The sequence below is a fragment of the Anabrus simplex genome, chromosome 5, assembly GCF_040414725.1.
Source record: "Anabrus simplex isolate iqAnaSimp1 chromosome 5, ASM4041472v1, whole genome shotgun sequence".
NCBI classification, from domain to species: Eukaryota; Metazoa; Arthropoda; class Insecta; order Orthoptera; family Tettigoniidae; genus Anabrus; species Anabrus simplex.
The window spans coordinates 29,315,668-29,336,525 of record NC_090269.1 but is presented as its reverse complement, the minus strand read 5'-3'; the positions used below and the strand labels follow the sequence as shown (position 1 = coordinate 29,336,525).

Sequence of the window (20,858 nt, the reverse complement as noted above, 5' to 3'; positions counted from 1 at the left end):
TTTCGGCTATTTTTTCAAGAAATCAGCTTCATTTTCTGTATCAAATTCTATTACAAACACTTATAATAATAAAAATCTTCCACCTTTTTGATACTTATATTTGCATTTTAGCAAATTAATTACACACAGTTTGCATCCGGGAGATAGTAGGTTCGAATCCCACTATCGGCAGCCCTGAAGATGGTTTTCCGTGGTTTCCCATTTTCACACCAGGCAAATGCTGGGGCTGTACCTTAATTAAGGCCACGGCCACTTCCTTCCAACTCCTACGCCTTTCCTATCCTATCGTCGCCATAAGACCTATCTGTGTCGGTGCGACGTAAAGCCCCTAACAAAAAAAAAAAAGAAATTACACACAGTACATGTTTCATTCTTTTTTAGAATATCTTCAGCTGTTTGTATAGCTTAGGTGATTCACTAAGTGTTTATCTTTAAGTACATTATAATCAGGCACCTTGTTCTTCTTAAATACTACATAAATATGAATTGAATTAAAATGAATTAAAAACAATGTGGTGGTTAAATGGGTTAGTGAAATGAGATGGAATGGATATACTTATAGTTAGCCTATTCTAAAAACTATTTCTATTCATTTGAACAGTTGTTGTGAATAAGTGCTGGCAAAGTATTCACTGGCCTCTTGGAAGGGAGGGTGTGATCAGTGGTTAAGAGGAAGTTGGATGAAAACCATTGTGGTTTCAGACCACAAAAGGGCTGTCAGGATCAGATTTTCAGTATGCGCCAGGTATTTGAAAAATGCTGCAAAAGGAATAAACAGTTTATAGACATGATATTGTATAGGTTTTTGGGCTTGTGCTGTGTCAAGAAAAGAAGGTGAAATTCTTAACGTTTCGCAGAAAACTGTGCTCTGCGTCCTCAGAAGAATTCTCGACTGTCCACTAGAAAGGCTTCTTAAACAATGACACTTTTGAATTATGTCTATGTCTTACACCAGTCTAATGTTACGCAAACACATTATGTGAACCGCTTGGTCTGATTGTGATAGTTCGGTCAACTTCCGCTTCAAACGCCAGCGTTGTGCCACATCCTGGGGGCCATCTGGTGGTGAATGAATGTACCATTTCCACTTCTACTTCTATTATAACGTTCCAAATTCAAAAGTGTCGAGAATTCTTCTGAGGACACAGAGAACAGTTTTCTGCGAAACGTTAAGAATTTCACCTTCTTTTCGTGACACGGCACAAGCCCAAAAGCCTATACGACATCATGTCTATAAGTATGGGCCGTGAAAGCATTAATGGCAACAGTTATGTTTATGTTTCGTAGATGTGCAGAAAGCATATGACAGGGTACCGATGGAAATGTTGTTCGCCATACTGGGGGGCTATCAGATTAAGGGTAGATTATAAAACTTTTTTTTACAATGCTTAGTAAAGCTAAAGGTTCCACCTATTCAATACGTATTTGTATTTGTATAGTACAATGGGCTTATGCTATTTAGCTATATTTTTAATGTTAGAATAGGACTTGCTATTGCATATTTTTAAATTTTTGAATGTTCCTTGCTATAAAAAAACTCAATGGCTGATGATGGCATAGTGGATTGCCGAAACCGGTCCCAAAGATGTATTTTATGATAAGTTAAATAAATATGTGATGTTCTAAATAGACCATTACGATAACGTATTGAATAGGTGGAACCTTTAGCTTTACTAAGCATTGTAAAATCTTGAGTCAATACGGACAAAAAATGAAGTTTTTAATACTAAATAGATTATAAAAATCAATCAAAGGCATTTATGTTGACAATGGGGCTGCAGTGAGATTGATGGTAGAATGAGTACTTGGTTCAGGGTACTTACAGGGCTGTAATCTTTCACCCTTGTTGTTCGTAATTTACATGGATCGTCTGCTGAAAGGTATGAAGTAGCAGGGGGGGATTCAGGTAGGTGGAAATGTAGTAAGCCCTTTGGCCTAAGCCGACGACTTGGTCTTAATGGCAGATTGTGCCGAAAGCTTGCAGTCTATTGTCTTGGAATTTTAAAATAGGTGCAATGAGTATGGTATGAAAATTAGTCTTTTGAAGACTAAATTGATGTCATTAGGTAAAAAAAAAACCAAGATAACTGAATGTCAGATTGGTGATACAAAGCTGGAACAGGTAGATAATTTTGAGTATTTATGATGTGTGTGTTCTCTCAAGATGGTAATATATTAAGTGAGGTTGAATCAAGGTGCAATAAAGCTTAATGCAGTGAGCTCGCAGTTACACTCAACAGTATTCTGTAAGAAGGAAATTAGCTCCTGGACAAAACTATCTTTACATCGGTGATGACAGTGGTTGGTTTAGGTTATTTAGTCTGTAATATCCAATGTGCATGCTCTTACTGGAATCTTCATGGACCTGACTGTCATCGTGGGAATAACTTCTTTTAGCGTTTCGCCGGGCTGAGTGGCTCAGACGGTTAAGGCGCTGGCCTTCTAACCCAACTTGGCAGGTTCGATCCTGGCTCAGTCCGGTGGTATTTGAAGGTGCTCAAATACGACAGCCCCGTGTCGGTAGATTTACTGGCACGTAAAAGAACTCCTGCGGGACTAAATTCCGGCACCTCGGCGTCTGCGAAGACCTTAAAAAGTAGTTAGTGGGACGTAAAACAAATAACATTATTATTATTATTTTAGCGTTTCCATAAGATATTGCGTGATCCGTTGCCTGAGTGTTGCTTTGTGGTGGTGAAAAAATGAAATGGCGTATGGCTTTTAGTGCCGGGAGTGTCCGAGGACATGTTCGGCTCGCCAGATGCAAGTCTTTCGCTTTGACACCAATAGGCGACCTGCGCGACGTGATGAGGATGAAATGATGATGAATACAACACATACACCCAGCCCCCGTGCCAGCAAAATTAACCAATGATGGTTAAAATTCCTGACCCTGCCGGGAATCGAACCCGGGACCCCTGTGACCAAAGGCCAGCACGCTAACCATTTAGCCATGGAGCCAGACTTTGTGGTGATTAAATTATGTGAATGGGCCGATGACCTTAGATATTAGGCCCCTTTAAACAACAAGCAACAAATTATGTAAAATCCTGCTGCCTGTTGCTGTGTGGGTTTGAAAAGGGAACTTCTAAAGGTTGTCGTGACATTTATTGTGGTCTTGTTACATCTTTTAAAGTTTGATATTCTTTTAGTAAGGTATACGCTGCTTAATTTGGATCCATCGATGAGGTTTATAACTTGTAACATCGAACATGGAACTTCTTGATTTGCAAATCAGTGGTCCATTATTTTGCCTTATCTCCAGATTTGAGTGCTATGAATTTGTTCTTATGGAAACTCAAAGAAACGTTCAGATCAAGACAGCAGCAATCATTGTGGGGCTCAGGAATATTTGAGCAGAAATTGATGCCTTACAGCCATAAGCTCTTCACAGAGTTACGAAAATACTCTGAAAAGACCTTGAGAGCTCATCTTTGTAGGAAGTGAATAGTGGTCGTTCGAAAGACTTCTTTTCGACAAGTACTGTGCATTACATAAAATCAGCTTCATGGTCCGTATCGCACTTCAATAGATTCACAATGAAGTATTTATCGACTAGGTGGAAAATAAATAAATACTTCATTGTGAAGTACTGTGCATACATTTCCGAAGCAAATATTTTATGTATACAAAGAGCACTAGGAAAGTTTTGCAATGTGAATGAACGCTTTTATACTTTTTCAGAATAATTTCCACCACACTCAATACACTTCTCCATACATCGAAACCAGTCACTGAACCAACTCTGCCACTTTTCTTCAGTTACATTTTCACACTCTTGATCCCATGCTGCCAGAATCTCTTCGTCGGATGCAAAATGCCGCCCTTTCAGCTTCGTCTTCACTTCTGGGAAGAGTGCGGAGTCACATGGGGCAAGATCAGGACTCTATGGAGGGTGATCAAGCACAGTTAACCCTGATCTGGCAAGAAAAACCATTGTTACATTAGCAGTGTGCTGGAGCATTGTCGTGATGCAAGAGCCAAGTGTTGAGCCGTGACCTTGGACACAGCTGCTTGAGAGCCTGGATGACCTGATGCAGACAAGTCTCACTGTACCGCTTTGCAGTAACTGTCCTTTGTGTTTCTAGCACAACCCGAGTCAGGATGCCCCGTTTAGTGAAGAATACTGCGATCATCCTTTTCTTCACTGACCTTGACTTTCGCACAGTCACAGGAGTACCCCCATCTTCAAACAGCCACACCTTGTTCTGGGATTTTGTTGGGACATCATAATAATGAAGCCAAATTTCGTCGCCTGTAACGATGCTATTGACATTACGCAAAGTCCCATTTTCAAACTGTTTTAGCATTTTCGGGCACCATTTCACTCAATGTGCACTTTGTTCCTCTGAAAGTGAATGGGGCCTCCAAAGGGAACAAACCTTTCTAACATGGAGATGGTCATGTAGAATTGAATGAATAGCTGGTACCGGGATGTGGAGGGTCTCTTCTACCTGCTGATATGTAACTGCCTCTCTTGCTGCAACATTTTCCTCAGTCACTGATTCAGACGGTTGCCCAGAACGAGGATCGTCTTCAACCCGAAAATTTCCCCTCTGGAACTCTTTGTACCAGCGGAAAATTGTTTTCCGATGTGGACAGTCTTTCCCCAGCGCGGGAGTCATTTCCTCCAGGCACATTGGTCAACAGTTAATCCATGAGCGAAATTGTAGCGGATAATTGCGCCATATTATTCACCTTTAGATCACACTGACATCTTAACTTGCTTTCAATTCCACTGCTTGGTAACGACTGGTGTGAAGGTCACGCCTTGCTGTATTCTAGACCGGTTTTCACCCCTCTTTTCATCCCTCACCATAACAGGGGTGTCCAGCCAACCATTTTTGCGTATTGCAAAACTTTCCTTGTGCCCTTTGTATCATGGAAATAGTGGTATTTCTATCAAAAGAAAAAAGTATAAATTATTAAAATATATGCTCGACTTCTGCACCACCCTGAAGATAATGTCCACGAACCTACTACATTGGCGTAGCAAGGAAAAAGTTGATACTTCCACGTGGTGCATCCCAGGTGGCGGATAGGGGGGTCCTAACCAGCTTGCCGGCGGACTTGAGAGAAATAAAATAGCTCTTGCGGACCAAACACACAACCCCCTGTGGGTGGGGGGTGCAGATGAAGAATACACCCACGGTATCCCCTGCCAGTCATAAGAGGCGACTAAAAGGGCCAACCAAGGGATGATCGAATTAGAACCACGAGACTACTTGTAATTAGTACCATCACACGGGGAACACCATGGGTTGCCTTTACTTGTGAGTATTACCACTATGCTAGGTACAAAATAGGTTTGTGATTAGTAGCAACAGAATGTGAATCAGGATGGGATTTTCAGTACTCGTGATTAGCAACACTACATGTGGAACACCACAGGCTTACGTTGCCTGTAATTAGTACCATTATGTGAGATACACCACGGGTGTGGGCGTTGCTTGTGATTAGTACCGCTATATCTGTGACATCGTGGGTCTGCATTGCCTATGATTAGTACCCACTATGTTAGGAACACCATGGGATAGCATGAGTCCCTGTGATTAGTACACCTAAGTGAGTAACACCATAGGTTTGCATTGGCTGTGAGTGGCGCCGCAATGTAAGAAACACCATAGGTCTGCGTTACATGCGTGTATTACATCACCTGTGAGTAGTACCACAATGTGTGGAATACCGCGAGTCTACACTACTTTTGGTTAGTACTACCGCAAAATGACAAATACTGTGGTTCTAGTTTACTAGTGATAAGTAGCAATATCAGGGAGGGGCTGATGACCTGGATTTAGGACCCCTTTAGACAACAAGCATCATCAATTCAGGATTGTGGTTTAGGAGCAGTCCCTTGGTCAGTAATACTATTGTTTTACGATAGTTTCTGGGAATGTGGGACATTTATAGTTATGAATTTCATTGGGTTCCGTATTGAAGTGGGATTACAGTAAATTAAAATACTTTCAAGGTCCACCTATTCAATACAATGACATTTTATTGTGATTTAATCACAGGTTTCGGCATCTATGTGCCATCATCAGCCTTAGGTACAAATTAAACAATTATATACATATGCCTAAAACATCTAAAACACTTTAACTAATTATAAAATACATTACTGTAATGATACATGAGTTAAGTTAAAATTATGTTACAATTGAGGGCTGTAATGTAAAATTCTTAAAATTCCGGCAATTTATTATGTAGTCCAGTCTTTGTACATCCGGGTTAAGTGAATTTGTGTTGTTTTATGCTGTCTGTATTGGTGACACTTGTTCACTTGATATTAGATGGTTCCAGTGAAGTTTAATTTTATCATGTAAGATCGTGATATAAATAGAGATGAATTCCCACTTCATTTTAAACCTGAAGAAGAAATTAGCCACGTTAGATGTTGGAAGCAATGTACAAAAGTTACTAGAATCATTAAATGATGATTGACTCACCTTGAACAGCATGTTGAACGTGTTTTTTTACACAGACAGAGCCGGACAATCTGTGTGTGATAGCTAAGGTAGGCAGCGGTAAAGGAGGCGGAGCACCTGCGGGGGAATGGAACTAAGGCGGGGCGAAAGGATGGGTTATTATGGGTAATTGACGGGACTGTGTATTATGGATTACTTGGAAAATCAAACTGTTTTTTGATAGTTTGATATTTTTTAGCCAATTGATTAAAAGATTGAAAAGGATATTGTGTTTCTTGTAAATTTACGTTTAAATTATAATTGGGGTTGAAATATTGATCACAGTTAATGTAACAACTTTCTACAGTATAATATTCATGATGGGTCCCTTATTTGCTGTTTGAAGTTGATCCATGGTGGGGAACTTATTGTGCCTCATCGCGTTGACATGTTCTGTATATCTAATCATAAAGTTACGTTCTGTTTGACCCACGTAAGAGCTGCTGCATTTATTACATTTTAGCCTGTATATTCCAGATTTGGATTAATATTGGGGGTATTGATTAATGCAGAGTTGTGTAAAATTTCGGAGGTTCTATTATTAGTTTTGAATAAAATTCTTACATTGTGTTTCCGGAAAAGGTTGGTGATTTTGTAGACGTCGTTATTGTAAGTGAAGGTAGTTGAAATAGGAGCTTATGCTTTTTTTTTATTTTTATGAAATTGGTTTTAGGCTGGTACCTATATTTGTTGATTATTTGTTCTATAAATGGCCTGTTGTACCCATTGAACTTGGCAATTGCCCTTGTGGTGTTAATTCATTATTAAGATTTTTCTTTGTCATGGGTATGGCAAAAGCTTGATAGACCATGCTATTATATGCTGCACATTTGTGCATTAGGGGATGTATGGAATCTTTGTGGATCATGTTAGCAGTTTGTGTATGTTTCCTGTATATTTTGTAAGACAGACCAGAGATATTTCTGATCATGGTTATATCTAGAAAATTGATTGTTTTATTAATTTCAGACTTTAGTATGAATTTAATGTATGGATCAGTACTATTCAAGTCTTGGAGAGTAGAGTCCGTGTTCTTGATTAATTCATCCATAATGACGAATGTGTTGTTCACATATATGGCCCATATGAGAATATTTGAAAAGTTGTTATTGTTGATTTTTGTGCGTTCTAAGTTATCTAAATAGATATTAGCCAAAATTCCTGAAGAAGGTAATCCCATTGCCAGTCCATTCTGTTGATAGATAAATTTGTCGAAAACAAAGAAGTTATTGTTGATGACCAGTTTTAGAAGCTGAATGAAATCTTGTATTTTTAGTTTACTGAGAGAACTGTATTTAAATTATTTTCAATGATTTTTAGAAGTTTAGAAATTGGTATGCTCGGATACATATTTTCTATGTCAAAGGAGTGGAGGGAGTGGTTAGGTTGTAGATTAAATGCCTTTAATTTCTCAATCAGTTTGGTAGTGTTTTTAATGGATTCATTGGAGAGAAAGTGATAATTTTTGGTTAGGAAACTTTGAATGAATTGGGATGCTTTGTAGAGTGGACTGAATCTATAGTTAATAATGGGTTGGATAGGAATATTATGTTTGTGAATTTTTGGAAGGGCTTTAACTGTAGGAAGGCCTGGATTCATGGTTACTAGTTTAGATTTTTCATGGTTTGTAAAAAGAAATGATGTTCTTTAAAGTTTGTTTTAGTTGTCTCTGGATTTTTTGGGTAGGGTCTTTCTTTATTATTTAGAATGTGTTGTTATTGAAAAATTCTTTAGTTTTGGATACATAATCAGTTTTATTCATTAAGACAGTACCTAGCTTTACCTTTATCTGCCTTTGTGATTATTAAGTCATTATGTTTTTTCTTTTTAAGTTCTATGATTTGTTTGTGTTCAGAGATAAAATTGTTGTCATTAGATTTAGTGGAAATGGTTTTTCTGCTTACGTTTTTAGCTTTGCCCATCTTATCTAGTTTTATTTTTATTTTGAACCTAATTTTGTCTTGTTTCTATAAAGGCATTTTATTTATTGTAGCTTCTGATTCTATAATCATGTTAGTCATTATATTTATTTTATTCATGTTAGGCCAGTTTTGGTTAGGGCCTTTTGATAGGATGGCGATTTCTTCCTTATTAAGGTTTTCATTGGAAAGGTTAAACACAGGGGGATGAAATTTCTCGATTATGTTTTTTTGTCAAATTGATTTCTTTGGGTTGATTTTCAAGTGAAAACTTACGCTTTTTCTTTTTGAGGGGTCAACATATGCATGACACTAATCATAAATTTACTGACATCGAACAAGATATGGAAGTTCTTCAAACAGCAAATAAGGGACCCATCATGAATATTACTGAAAGTTGTTACATTAACTGTAATTTAAACAAAATTTACGAGAAACCCAATATCCTTTTCGATCTTTTAATCAATTGGCTTAAAAATACCATACTATCGAAAAACAGTAATCCTTAATACACACTCCTGTCAATTACCCCCCTACCCCATCCTTCCGCCCCACTTTAGTTTCATTCCCCCGCAGGTGCTCCGCCTCTTTCCTTCCCCTCGCCTCCTTTACCGCTGCCTACCTTAGCTATCACACACACATCGTCCGACTTCGTCTGTGTAACAAACACGTTCAACATGCTGTTCAAGGTGAGTCAATCATCACTTAATGATTCTAATGATTCTAGTAACTTCCATACATTGCTTCCAACATCTAACTTGGCTAATTTCTTCTTCAGGTTTAAATTGAAGTGGGAATTCATCTCATTAAACTTCCCTGGAACCACCTAATATCAAGTGAACAAGTATCACCCATATAAAACCAAACCAAACCAAACCCCATGGCACTACAGCCCTTGAAGGGCCTTGGCCTACCAAGCGACCGCTGCTCAGCCCGAAGGCCTGACGAATCCTCTCGGTCGCTATTCTTGGCTTTCGAGACCGGGGCCGCTATCTCACCTTCAGATAGCTCCTCAATTCTAATCATGTAGGCTGAGTGGACCTCGAACCAGCCCTCAGGTCCAGGTAAAAATCCCTGACCTGGCCGGGAATCGAACCCTGTTCCTCCGGGTAAGAGGCAGGCATGCTACCCTTACACCACATCACCCATATAGACAGCATAAAACAGCACAAATTTACTTAACCGGATGTACAAAGACTGGACTACATAACGAATTGCCGGAATTTTAAGAATTTTACATTACAGCATTCACTTGTAACATAATTTTAACTTAACTCATGTATCATTACAGTAATGTATTTTATAATTAGTTTAAGTGTTTTAGGTGTTTTAGGCATATGTATATAATTGTGAGAAACTAAAAGCGAGTGTTAGGGGTGTTAGCAGCTCAATACAGAAAATTAGTGTTATGAGGGACAAGCGTAGAATTGACCACAGTGGAGTGTCTGGGCGACAAGGGTTCAAAACAGCTCGAAGGAAACTAAAACTCTCAAAACTGCTAGTGAGGCCAGGAAGAAGGCAGCAGAGGGTCCAACATATGGTGCTGGGGAGTTTTTTAAGCCAACTAAATTCAGGTACTGGAATGTTGTTCATCTCTAAAATTTCAATCTCGTTTTCCTCAGAATTTATTTTCCAGCACTTTTCAAGATTCAAAATGCTTCTCATGCCACAGTTTTCAATCAATCTACTCGAAACTTTTAGGATAGTTTCAGGTACAACATAATAAAAAACTGATATGCAAATTTTAAAATACATGCAATAGTTCAGTGGCAGTCTAGTTTTTTCTCATCATGATCATAAAATATATTTAAAAAGTTATGCCTATGTGAAATAATTTGTTCCTTTCAGTGTAATTAAAATTTGTCAAAACCCACACATCACTTCTTTTATATTGGTCTTTTAAAACCAAGATTACATTTTAAGCCAGATCTGTTGAGCTGTTTGGCATGAGGAGCATTTTATAAATACATTGAAAAGTGTTAAAAATATTGATAAATTTATGAATATCTCAAAGACTGGTATTGATAGAAACTTAAAACTTTGTATGTTGTATCATGCTGATACTGACATTAAATGATCAAAATTCTAAGGTAATATGATGAAAACTGTAGATTTTAGGATTTTCACAGAATGCATTGCCTTAATTTTACTGGTACATGCAACAGATAGAGTACCTGTCTGCAATTAGTATGTGTGTGGGTGCTGTATCATTTTGGTAATGTGAAAACCCAAAATAGTGAAATATGGAATTCGTATTTCTTCTTGCCATCCTGAAGTTACAGTTCTACAATTGTGAGAATGATTGCTATTGTACCAACATAGTTGATCCATTATTGGACATTATAATTTTCCTACTAACTCATTCCTGGTTGCCAGCGTTTTGCTAATTTGGGCTTACAAGTTAGTAAATAGTACACCTACCAAGACCCATGGCTAGTGCATACTATCGAGCCACCGGCAGTGCCAATGCACTATGAGAGACTGTCTCATTTTCAAAAATTGATACAATAATATATTTTCCAGCACTTTTCAAGATTCAAAATGCTTCTCATGCCACAGTTTTCAATCAATCTACTCGAAACTTTTAGGATAGTTTCAGGTACAACGTAATAAAAAACTGATGTGCAAATTTTAAAATACATGCAATAGTTCAGTGGCTATTTATGGATGTCTGCAGTTCAAGAACTTGATAGACAATGGATATTCTGCACTGCAGGTGGAAGGGCGTTAATGTAGAATGAGGTGGCTGATCTCAACTTGGAGCAGGCAACATTGAGCTGAACATGGATACTTTCCACTGCTGCCAACCCCTACTCCTTCCTTCTCTTTCCAGAAAGCCTGTTAGCTGGTAGCATTCTTATTTTTATTTAGCGTATGGCTTGTAGTGCCAGGAGTGTCCAAGGACATGTTCGGATTGTCTAGTGCAAGTCTTTCTACTTGACGCCTATGGGTGTCCTGTGCATCTAGGTGTGAGATGATGATGATGATAATGTTGTAGTGGAGGGTGAATCCTGGTGTCAGCACGAGCCTACTCCTGTCGAATAACACTGAGGGGTCTGCTCATGGCTTAATGTTGAACCCTTGGTGGTCCATAAAGGATACCTACCTTCCTTACCTATCAGCAAATAGTGTGAGATCTGTCTCGGGTCGTTACGGGCTCTTACAAGGAAACATCGGCAGTGGGTAAGTCGCTGATTGCGATGAAACTTAAAAAACACATTGAGGTACACGTACAAATTATGTTGGCCTCAAGTTTGGGTGCCGACATTCATTAGGGCGTTACCTATGGGGCCTAAAAGTTGCAACATTTCAAATTCCGCGCGATCAGCGATGAATACCTGCTGGCCAATGCTAAGCTGGCACACTGCGTACCTGGAGACACACCTCTGCACCTCCTCCCCTCCCTGCTCCAATTGGTACTTCTCACTGCAAAACATAAATAAATCGTTCAGTACAAGCACAAATAAAAACATTCTACCAATCCTATTCCTTATCCCAGAGTACGCAATGTGGAAAATATCAGTAGTTTCAAACTTGGAGTTTATAATTGTTGTTGTTGTCCGCGATGTCATTTCGTTATGACACAACTGGTAGCGTACACAAAATGGGTGGGGGGAACTGGTCATAAAAAGAAGATCTGGACCTATAACCAGGTTTTGATATCCCGAGGTACCGAATCTCATTACATTCATTGAGATGCTCTACCCGGGCACGTAATTTCTTTACATAAAAAGGTATTTAACGTTGTTTAAAGGTGGGAGATTTATTTAGTGGTGGGTGATTTAATTTAATTACTTCCATATGTATGTCCACTCTAAAGGACACTATCGACAGCTTTAAGGCGTTTTAGAAGTAAATAATAATTTAAGCGTAGGTAGGATGTGGTACCCCATCCCACGTTTGACCATGCCCGGTGGTACTTAACTCGGAGTTGTACCCACGAATGTGACAACTCACCGGAATTAGCAGGAATGAAAATATAACATTTGAATAAAATATGGGTATATTAGTGTAGGTTATTTATTGTCATTTGAAACGGAACGTAATTTAAAGGATTTCAATAATTACAGTACGAAAAGAAGCAAAGTGTAGTGTCGGTCCCGTTGAACAGCTAAGCAGCCGGCAAGCACGGGGAGAAGGGAAACCTGCAGTGGCGAAGCAATTGGAGCACGGAGGGGAGGAGGTGCAGAGACGTGCCTCCAGGTACACAGTGTGCCAGCTTAGCATTGGCCAGCAGGTATTCATCGCTGATCGCGCGGAATTTGAAATATCGCTACTTTTAGGCCCCGTAGTTAACGCCCTAATCAATGTTGGCACCCAAAATTGATGCCGACATCGTTTTCACGTGTACCTCAATGTGTTTTCCAAGTTTCATCACGATTGGCGACTTACCCATTGCCGATGTTCCCTTGTTTGTCACTTGCTGAGGTAAGGTGGGGTTTCATATTATTGAATCTAGCTACTTGAATGAAAGGTCTGTTCAAGAAATATCTTGTGTTTATTAAAGAAATAACAATGAAAATTTTAGAAATCATTATATAATTTGGACTCATCCTGTACAATCAACACCACAATAATTACAATGCAGAGGAGCAGACTACTGGTTTGAGCCTTTGACTTAACTGCCTGATGGGCATCCTAACTAGAAACCATTGTCACAAATTATGAATGAAGAAAAGAAAGTCTGGAAATCCTTGAATTCGGCTTCCATGTGAGACTGCATGTACCATCATAATGATTCGTGATGGTCCAGCCCTCGTTAACATGACCTCTGGACTCTGGGTATAATTAAGGCTGTCCAATCGGTGTGTGCCACACAGTGGTTGTATGGCATGGACCCTTAATTGAATCGATGTGACCTGCAACTATGTCATGGACCGACATCTAAACTTCTAATTTACTTTAAAGTCATTGTGGATGATGACCGCAAGGAAAGTGATGATATAGTGGCATGTGGCCTTAATCTAAGTCATTGAGGTTGATAACCCCATGACCATCCAAGTTTCTAAGCTGAAGGCTAAACACAGTTACATCGGTTGATGACCAAAGTTCCCACTTTACTAATCCCAGCACATTTAATGCTCAATCAATCAAAGTCAACTAATACAACAACAACAACGCTCACAATACTTTGTGGCAGTAAAATCCATTGCCTTCGGACATGTCCCCTTAAGCGTTACGTTAATATTTGAACTTTCCCAGAAAAATAAACTAAGATTTCCAGAATGCATCTTCAAGTTATCCACTTGGTTTTAAGTTATTTCACAAATACGGTTTCCAATGAGTTTAATAATTTAATAAATTTAAATGATTTTACGAATGTTATCTAACAACAAATATTGTCTCTGCAGACGAATGGTTTCTTTAACAAGTCCCTACTCAAATTCTGACGTAATTAAATTTAATTCCTGTATAGTGTTTATCGTCGTTTATTATCGTGCAGCTGGAAGAAAATTTACATCATTTATTTCCAGTATTATATCTTGTTTCATGACATCTAATCTAATACTAGCAATTATTAATACTTGGATAACCCTAATAATTTAAGTACAAAAATCTGCATAAGTAACTCGCCGTAAAATGTAAGCCAATTACTATGTCATATCCCATCATGACGTTTTCATAAAGCTTTGTGCACCCCTCAAAAAATAAATCAATCACTACTACCATCACTATTTTTGGACACCCTGGAATTGACTAACTTCGCTCATTATAGTCTAACTTTGTGGTTTCAAATATACATTCAGATCTCGGTTAAACAAATTAATATTATCTAATAACCTACACTTTACTTCCGGATGAAAATTTTAATTGGTTCTCGCACATTTACGATCTCCATTCTAAAGAATACAATCTCATTTTCATCATGTAACAGGCCGCACAAATACCGCTATCTTCGAGCAGCAAAGCCTCGATCAGCTGGCGGTATCGGACACAAGCAACCCTCCTTGTCAGTGCTTTGAAATAAAACACCTGTCCTCTGTTCACGCTTAAAAGAATGAAATCTTCGACTTCGAAAATAGAATTATAAATACCGTACAACATTCCTGGCCCAAACAGATATGCACATAGATGTACTTTTAAGATGTCATTCAGTAATTATACACATCGCAAATTAACACTTACGTGGATTCTCTCACACTTTTCCATCTCAAACATTATACAAATATCTTCCTCGGGCTCACGCAGAAATCCCGCTCATTACAGGCTTCCAATCACCTGATTCACAAATCCTACCTCAGTTCATACGATAAATCTAACTTCTTGCCTCAAACTCAACAAATTCCACTGACGAAAAGAATGGAATAAAAAATTCTTAGAATCCATGACACATAATTATGAACAATACTTAATAATGAATGACCTTGTATTTAAAAAAAAACTGGCTTTTCACAAAAATGACTGACAAACTTTGCTGTTATTTATTGTCAATCAGACACAGTTTAAACGGACATCACTGATCTGCATTACTCAACACGACAGCGTGCTTACACCCGATTGAAACTGGGTAATAAGTGCCGCTAGTATCCAGTATTCGGGAGATAGTAGATTCGAACCCTACTGTCGGCAGCCCTGAAAATGGTTTTCCGTGGTTTTCCATTTTCACACCAGACAAATGCTGGGGCTGTACCTTAATTAAGGCCACGGCCACTTCATTCCCACTCCTAGACCTTTCCTGTCTCATCGTCGCTATAAGACCGATCTGTGTTGGTGCAGCGTAAAGCAAGTAGCAAAAAACAGAATTTTTTTACATCAGATAAAAACACCTTAACTTGAACCACAAAATACAGGCAATAAATTCACGGAAATGACGATCTACTTTGGACGTGAAATCACTTCGTAACCCTCATTATTGACTATTTACAACACGTTACACGGCACTCGTAATCATTTATAAAATTTATCCAAGCAGATGAAAAAATGACCTTTCGTCATATTTCTGACATTCACGAAACAAATGGGTGACCAACCTGCATCATAAATACCCATTACAAATACATATAAGTGTGGACATCATAAACAGATACAAAAGGTAGTGAGATGGCATCACACCTACCTTAGCTGCACGTCAGCTTCCACTTTTGGCTCACCTGCAACCCTCTGATATTTATTTAGCCATTTTAATCCTTCTGGCTTCACATTTGGTTTTACTCATGTTTCTTTCCTGAAAAATAAAGCAAAAAAAAATGCCCTTCACTCGGTGTTTGTGCAGATTGAACTCGAATGATTGGATTTGTTGCCCGCACACGAAATACTTTTCTGTACAACACAGTATTATATTATAATTTCACCAATACTACTTCGGTATCGTGACCGTCTTTGCATCAGATTAATTCTGTGTCTACTTGGAGTCAAGACCCCGGCCACATCGGCCAACAATCTATATTTGCTGGACTTAGTATATTTCTCGACAATCGATTGACTCAACAGTATAACCCTCTCTGGCGAGCTTCAATGGTACAATGTAGGGTGATTTCAAGATGGTGTCCCCTTTTATTTATAGTTTATGTCCCCCCTCTCAGGCATTTTTTCTTGCCGCCAAGAAATTTTGCAAACTTTTTCCGACTTTCTGGAAATGTATTTAAAACAGTTTTTGCTGTAACCAAGTAATTGCTAACTTGCTAGTGACATTGTTCATGACCATTTAAAATCATCTCATTCCAAATTGATAGGCACTATATTCCGACGACTCAGCGTGAGTAAAATAGACATGCGCGTCCTTCATGAAATATCCACGGAAATGGCTTAGCAATCTCAAATCTGTCTTACTAAAGACCAATTGTCTTACAGATAATTACAGGACACTCATTATACTACGTTCATTGCTAATTCCTTTATTTAAATATACTTAAACCAAAACTTTCTTCTGTATCCATCCACCTTTGACACGTGCAGATGACGTCACATCTCATAGCTTGGGAAAGGAAGCAGCCATCTTCCTGCCTCATGTCACCTCTGCAATATAAATATATATTCGAGCTTCTCATCACGATTTACATGGGGCCTCATGTGGTAACTTTAAGACTCGTAATTCTTGGGACACAAAGGTCATGGGTTCAACGTCTCAATCCAATAGGTGAATCACTATCAACAGCGTCATATGCCCAGGCTTGTGGCACGCAGTCTAATGATTAGAAGTTTTATAACACCTCTCCTATCCTGCCTGCCAACATTCTGAGGGTGAAAACTTTTTCTGCCAATAGTACTCGAATTGGGTAACCATCATGTCAAACCGTATAGACTTAACGCCATAACAGTCATGGCCACCAGGCGGGCAGTGGCTGGTAGCTGATGCCATAGGATTATGATTATAGGATAGTGTTGTGTCCAAATTCAAGAGAGACAGCATTCACACATCATGTACTTTTATTATTAACACAATTAAATACAAAAAACATGAAAACTGTCTTTCCTCACAACAAAAAGCTCTACAAAATACAAAATCTGCACTGTCAGAAACAGCAAAATATGTTTACACTCATACTGACATACACTAGTTCGTAACATATGAACAGTTTGAACAATTAAGAGATAAGAATTTCATGTTGTTCCGTATTGTTAAGAGATAAGAATTTCATGTTGTTCCATATTGAAGTGAGTTCACTAATAAGTTAAAAGAAAGTATAAAATGGTTCAAACTTTCAATACTATTAAAATAGGTAATGTAAGTTTACATTCCTATTTAATTAAAAATAGTACCGGTTTCGACCAGTATTTTTGGTCATCATCAGCCGGCTGATGTGTAGGCTATGCTCACATCACACTGGCTTCGCCAACACACCTATGCGGCACTATCCTCTGTCAAGCTCACAACCATTGTGCCAGGTTCAAATCGTACCACTACAAATAATTGGACTGAAAGTATAATATATAGAGATTTAAAAATAAACTGTTCATATTAGATATCTTTATATGTTACTTATTGAATTGATATACGGTGACAAGTTATCTAATGGAAGCCAGTTTTTAGAGGATACAGTTTTTGAGCCTAAATTGGTCAGTATGCTCCCGGCTCAGTTCAATGGCATTTAAAGGTACTCAGACATGCTATCCTTGTGTTGGTAGATTTATTGGCACGTAAAACTCCTGTGGGAAAAAAATTCTGTCACCTTGGCATCTCCAGAAACGGTCAAAGTAGATGATGGGTTGTAAAACTACGATTGTCATTGTTTTAATCATCATCGTCATCATCAGTTGAAAAGGAGGAACGTGAACTATCTGCAACAGCAGATTTGAAAGATGAAAACTATTGAACCCGAATCTGTGAGCTCAGAGAGCTGGAGATCGGCTGCTTGAGCCACTTAGCATTTGTTGTTTAATTTCTTTTTACTCAAATCATTTTGAAGTATTTTTAGAATAATTGACCTTTGTACTTACCACGAATCATTTATATGCACAATTATGGGACACTGATCTTGTGTTTATTTCTCTAGGGAGGAAATTAAGAAACTGGAAGGGAAAGTCAGAGAAGAAGCTTCAAATGTGGCTGTTTTAAGAGAACAGACTCAGTGTCTTCGTAAGCAGACTAAGGAAGCAGAAAAAGCTGTTAATGAATGCAAGAATTTGAGAAAACACGTTGAGTTCTTGCAAAGGTAAAATTTTGTCTCTCTGTATAATAATAGGTTTCTTTTATAATATGTTTTATATGAACTTTGGATGTTAAAATAATATCTCATTTCAGTGTGCAGTCTGTTGTTAATGGAACAACTGAGGATGTAGAAGACATGGTAAATAATTGTGGTGTTTCATTGGAGTCTGTGAAGTCATTGGCTACATTTGTCTGCGTTCTTAGAAAGTAAGTACAATGTACAGTATAAGCAGAAAATACTTTTCATTTCTGCTTTTGTTGTATTCCTTCTTCCCTTAATTGATATAGATCTGATAGTCATGATAACAATTACCATAAAACAGAAATATCTTTCTTGGTCATATTTGGAGTCATAGTCGTCTTTGTATTCTGTAGCTAAGGCTACTTTGCACCACAGATACTAACAGAAGATCCTTGGATCTATGTGAAAGCAAGGCTAGACATTTATTTACCTTTAGCAAACTAAAAACTGTAATACATTTCGTCTAATGACTAGACATCATCAGCTACGTCATATTTATTTATTTAATTTATTTATTTATTTATTTATTTATTTATTTATTTATTATGCCTTTGTAGGTGGCGAAGGTAGGGCTCTTGCCCCTCTCTTACACTTAACCACTGTAGTGATACATCATTGAGAGCAGGGTTTTAGTACATAATATTATATAGTAAATAATAACCTACACGAAAATACATTACACTTTTCTAACTCACATTCATTTGATCTTCCAGTCATAAAAGTTAGTCAGCTGCATTCAGCAGGTAGTCTCAGCAAGCAGTCTTAAATTTAAGTAATGAGGTGGAATTTCTGACACTGAGACAGGCAACGAATTCCAAAGTCTAGAACCCGCCACAACAAAAGAATTGTTGTACATAGAGGATCGGTGAACAGGAATAGAAAGAGAGGAACCAGAGCGGGTATTACTGCTGTGAAAGAAGGACAAATACTTAAGCTGGGATGAAATGTATAGTGGTCTGTCTTCAGAGAGCAGTCTGTATATCTGTATCAGTATGTGATACGTTCGTCGTTTGTCAGGTTTCAGCCATGAAATAGTGTGATAGTATGGAGTGACGTGTATCATAACTCAGACTGTATATAAATCTAAGGCAACAATTAAGCGCTCGCTGAAGTTTCGAAGTCTGCTCTTTTGTTGTGTCTACCAGAACGACGTTACAGTAGTCGAGGACGGGAAGCACTAGCGTTTGTATGAGTTTGACTCTCACATTACAAGGTAAAATTTCGCTGTTTCTTTTAACCGAATGAAGTATCAAAAATAATTTTTTTTACACACATTCTTAATATATTCAGACCAATTTAAAGTTTCGTTCATTGTCACTCCAAGATTTCTCACAGTTTGGCTGAATGGAATAACTTTATCATTCAGTATAACTGGAGGAATAGTTTCGTATCTTAGCGTGGCCAACTATTTTTGAGAGCCAATAATGATTGGTTGTGTCTTGGAGGGGTTAAGAAGGAGGGAATTTTTCAAGGAGTAAGCATTAAGTCGCTGAAGGTCAGCATTGATGCCTGTTATGGCATGAGGCAAATCAGAGGTCTTACAGTGACAGTAAATTTGTAAGTCGTCCGCATAAAGAAGGTAGCTACAATTCTTTAAATTAGATGAAATGTCGTTTATGTACAAGATAAAGAGCAATGGGCCTAAAAGACTACCCTGCGGCGTGCCTTCCTTCCTGGTTAGCCAGTGAGAGGTTTGATCAAGGGTTATAATTAGTTGTGCGCGATTTTTGAGGTACGATGAAAAGAAATTAATAGTTCGTTGATCGAAGTAGTAAGATTGCATCTTGTTTAATAGAGTCTGGATGTTTATAGTGTCAAATGCGCTACTGAAAGTGAGGAGAGTAAGTATTGTCACCAGTCTTTGGTCCATTGCGTGCCGTATGTCATCAGTCACTTTGAGCAGGGCAGTTGCTGTGCTGTGTCCCTTCTTGAAGCCAGATTGCAAAGGGTCTAGGAGAGAATGGTTGTTTAAGTATTCCAATACCTGCTCAATCAATCAATACTGATCTGCATTTAGGGCAGTCGCCCAGGTGACAGATTCCCTATCTGTTGTTTTCCTAGCCTTTTCCTAAATGATTTCAAAGAAATTGGAAATTTATTGAACGCCTCCCTTGGTAAGTTATTCCAATCCCTAACTCCCCTTCCTATAAATGAATATTTGCCCCAGTTTGTCCTCTTGAATTCCAATTTTATCTTCATATTGTGATCTTTCCTACTTTTATAAACACCACTCAAACTTATTCGTCTACTAATGTCATTCCACGCCATCTCTCCGCTGACAGCTCGGAACATACCACTTATGAACATTAAAACAAGAATAATAGTTAACACCACCTTTCCAATACTTATCTTTCCTATATTTAGGAAATAAACATTACAACAGGCGTTGTAAGATGGAACATGTTTCGCTTAACAGTCGTAAGCATCATCAGCCGAAAATAAATCTTAGCCTAAAGTTAGGTCAGGGCCCTGAACCTAGTTCAAGTTTTAAGCCTATTTTCATTTTATAAATATAAATGTTGATTCTTAGGGTGCCATATATGTGAAGGACACTAGGTTCAGGGCCCTGACCTAACTTTAGGCTAAGATTTATTTTCGGCTGATGATGCTTACGACTGTTAAGTGAAACATGTCCCATCTTACAACGCCTGTTGTAATGTTTATTTCCTAAATATAGGAAAGATAAGTATTGGAAAGGTGGTGTTAACTATTATTCTTGTTTTAAAGTTCACATCTGATGTCCAATCCGGTCTACAATGAGATTTATTACTTGTAATACATACCACTTAGTCGAGCAGCTCTTCTTCTTTCTCTCAATTCTTCCCAACCCAAACTTTGCAACATTTTTGTAACGCTACTCT

The 20,858-nt window shown here is 38.2% G+C and overlaps 1 protein-coding gene across 1 annotated transcript in view; it reads left to right on the top strand.

The window, feature by feature from the left end:
- Nucleotides 1–20,858, top strand: part of LOC136874286 (E3 ubiquitin-protein ligase TRAIP) — a 60,643-nt gene that overhangs the window by 4,395 nt on the left and 35,390 nt on the right. Inside the window, exons 3-4 of the mRNA XM_067147918.2 lie at nucleotides 17,821–17,979; nucleotides 18,069–18,182. Of these exons, the coding sequence (XP_067004019.2) occupies nucleotides 17,821–17,979; nucleotides 18,069–18,182 (273 nt within the window). The remainder of the gene's footprint in view (nucleotides 1–17,820; nucleotides 17,980–18,068; nucleotides 18,183–20,858) is intronic.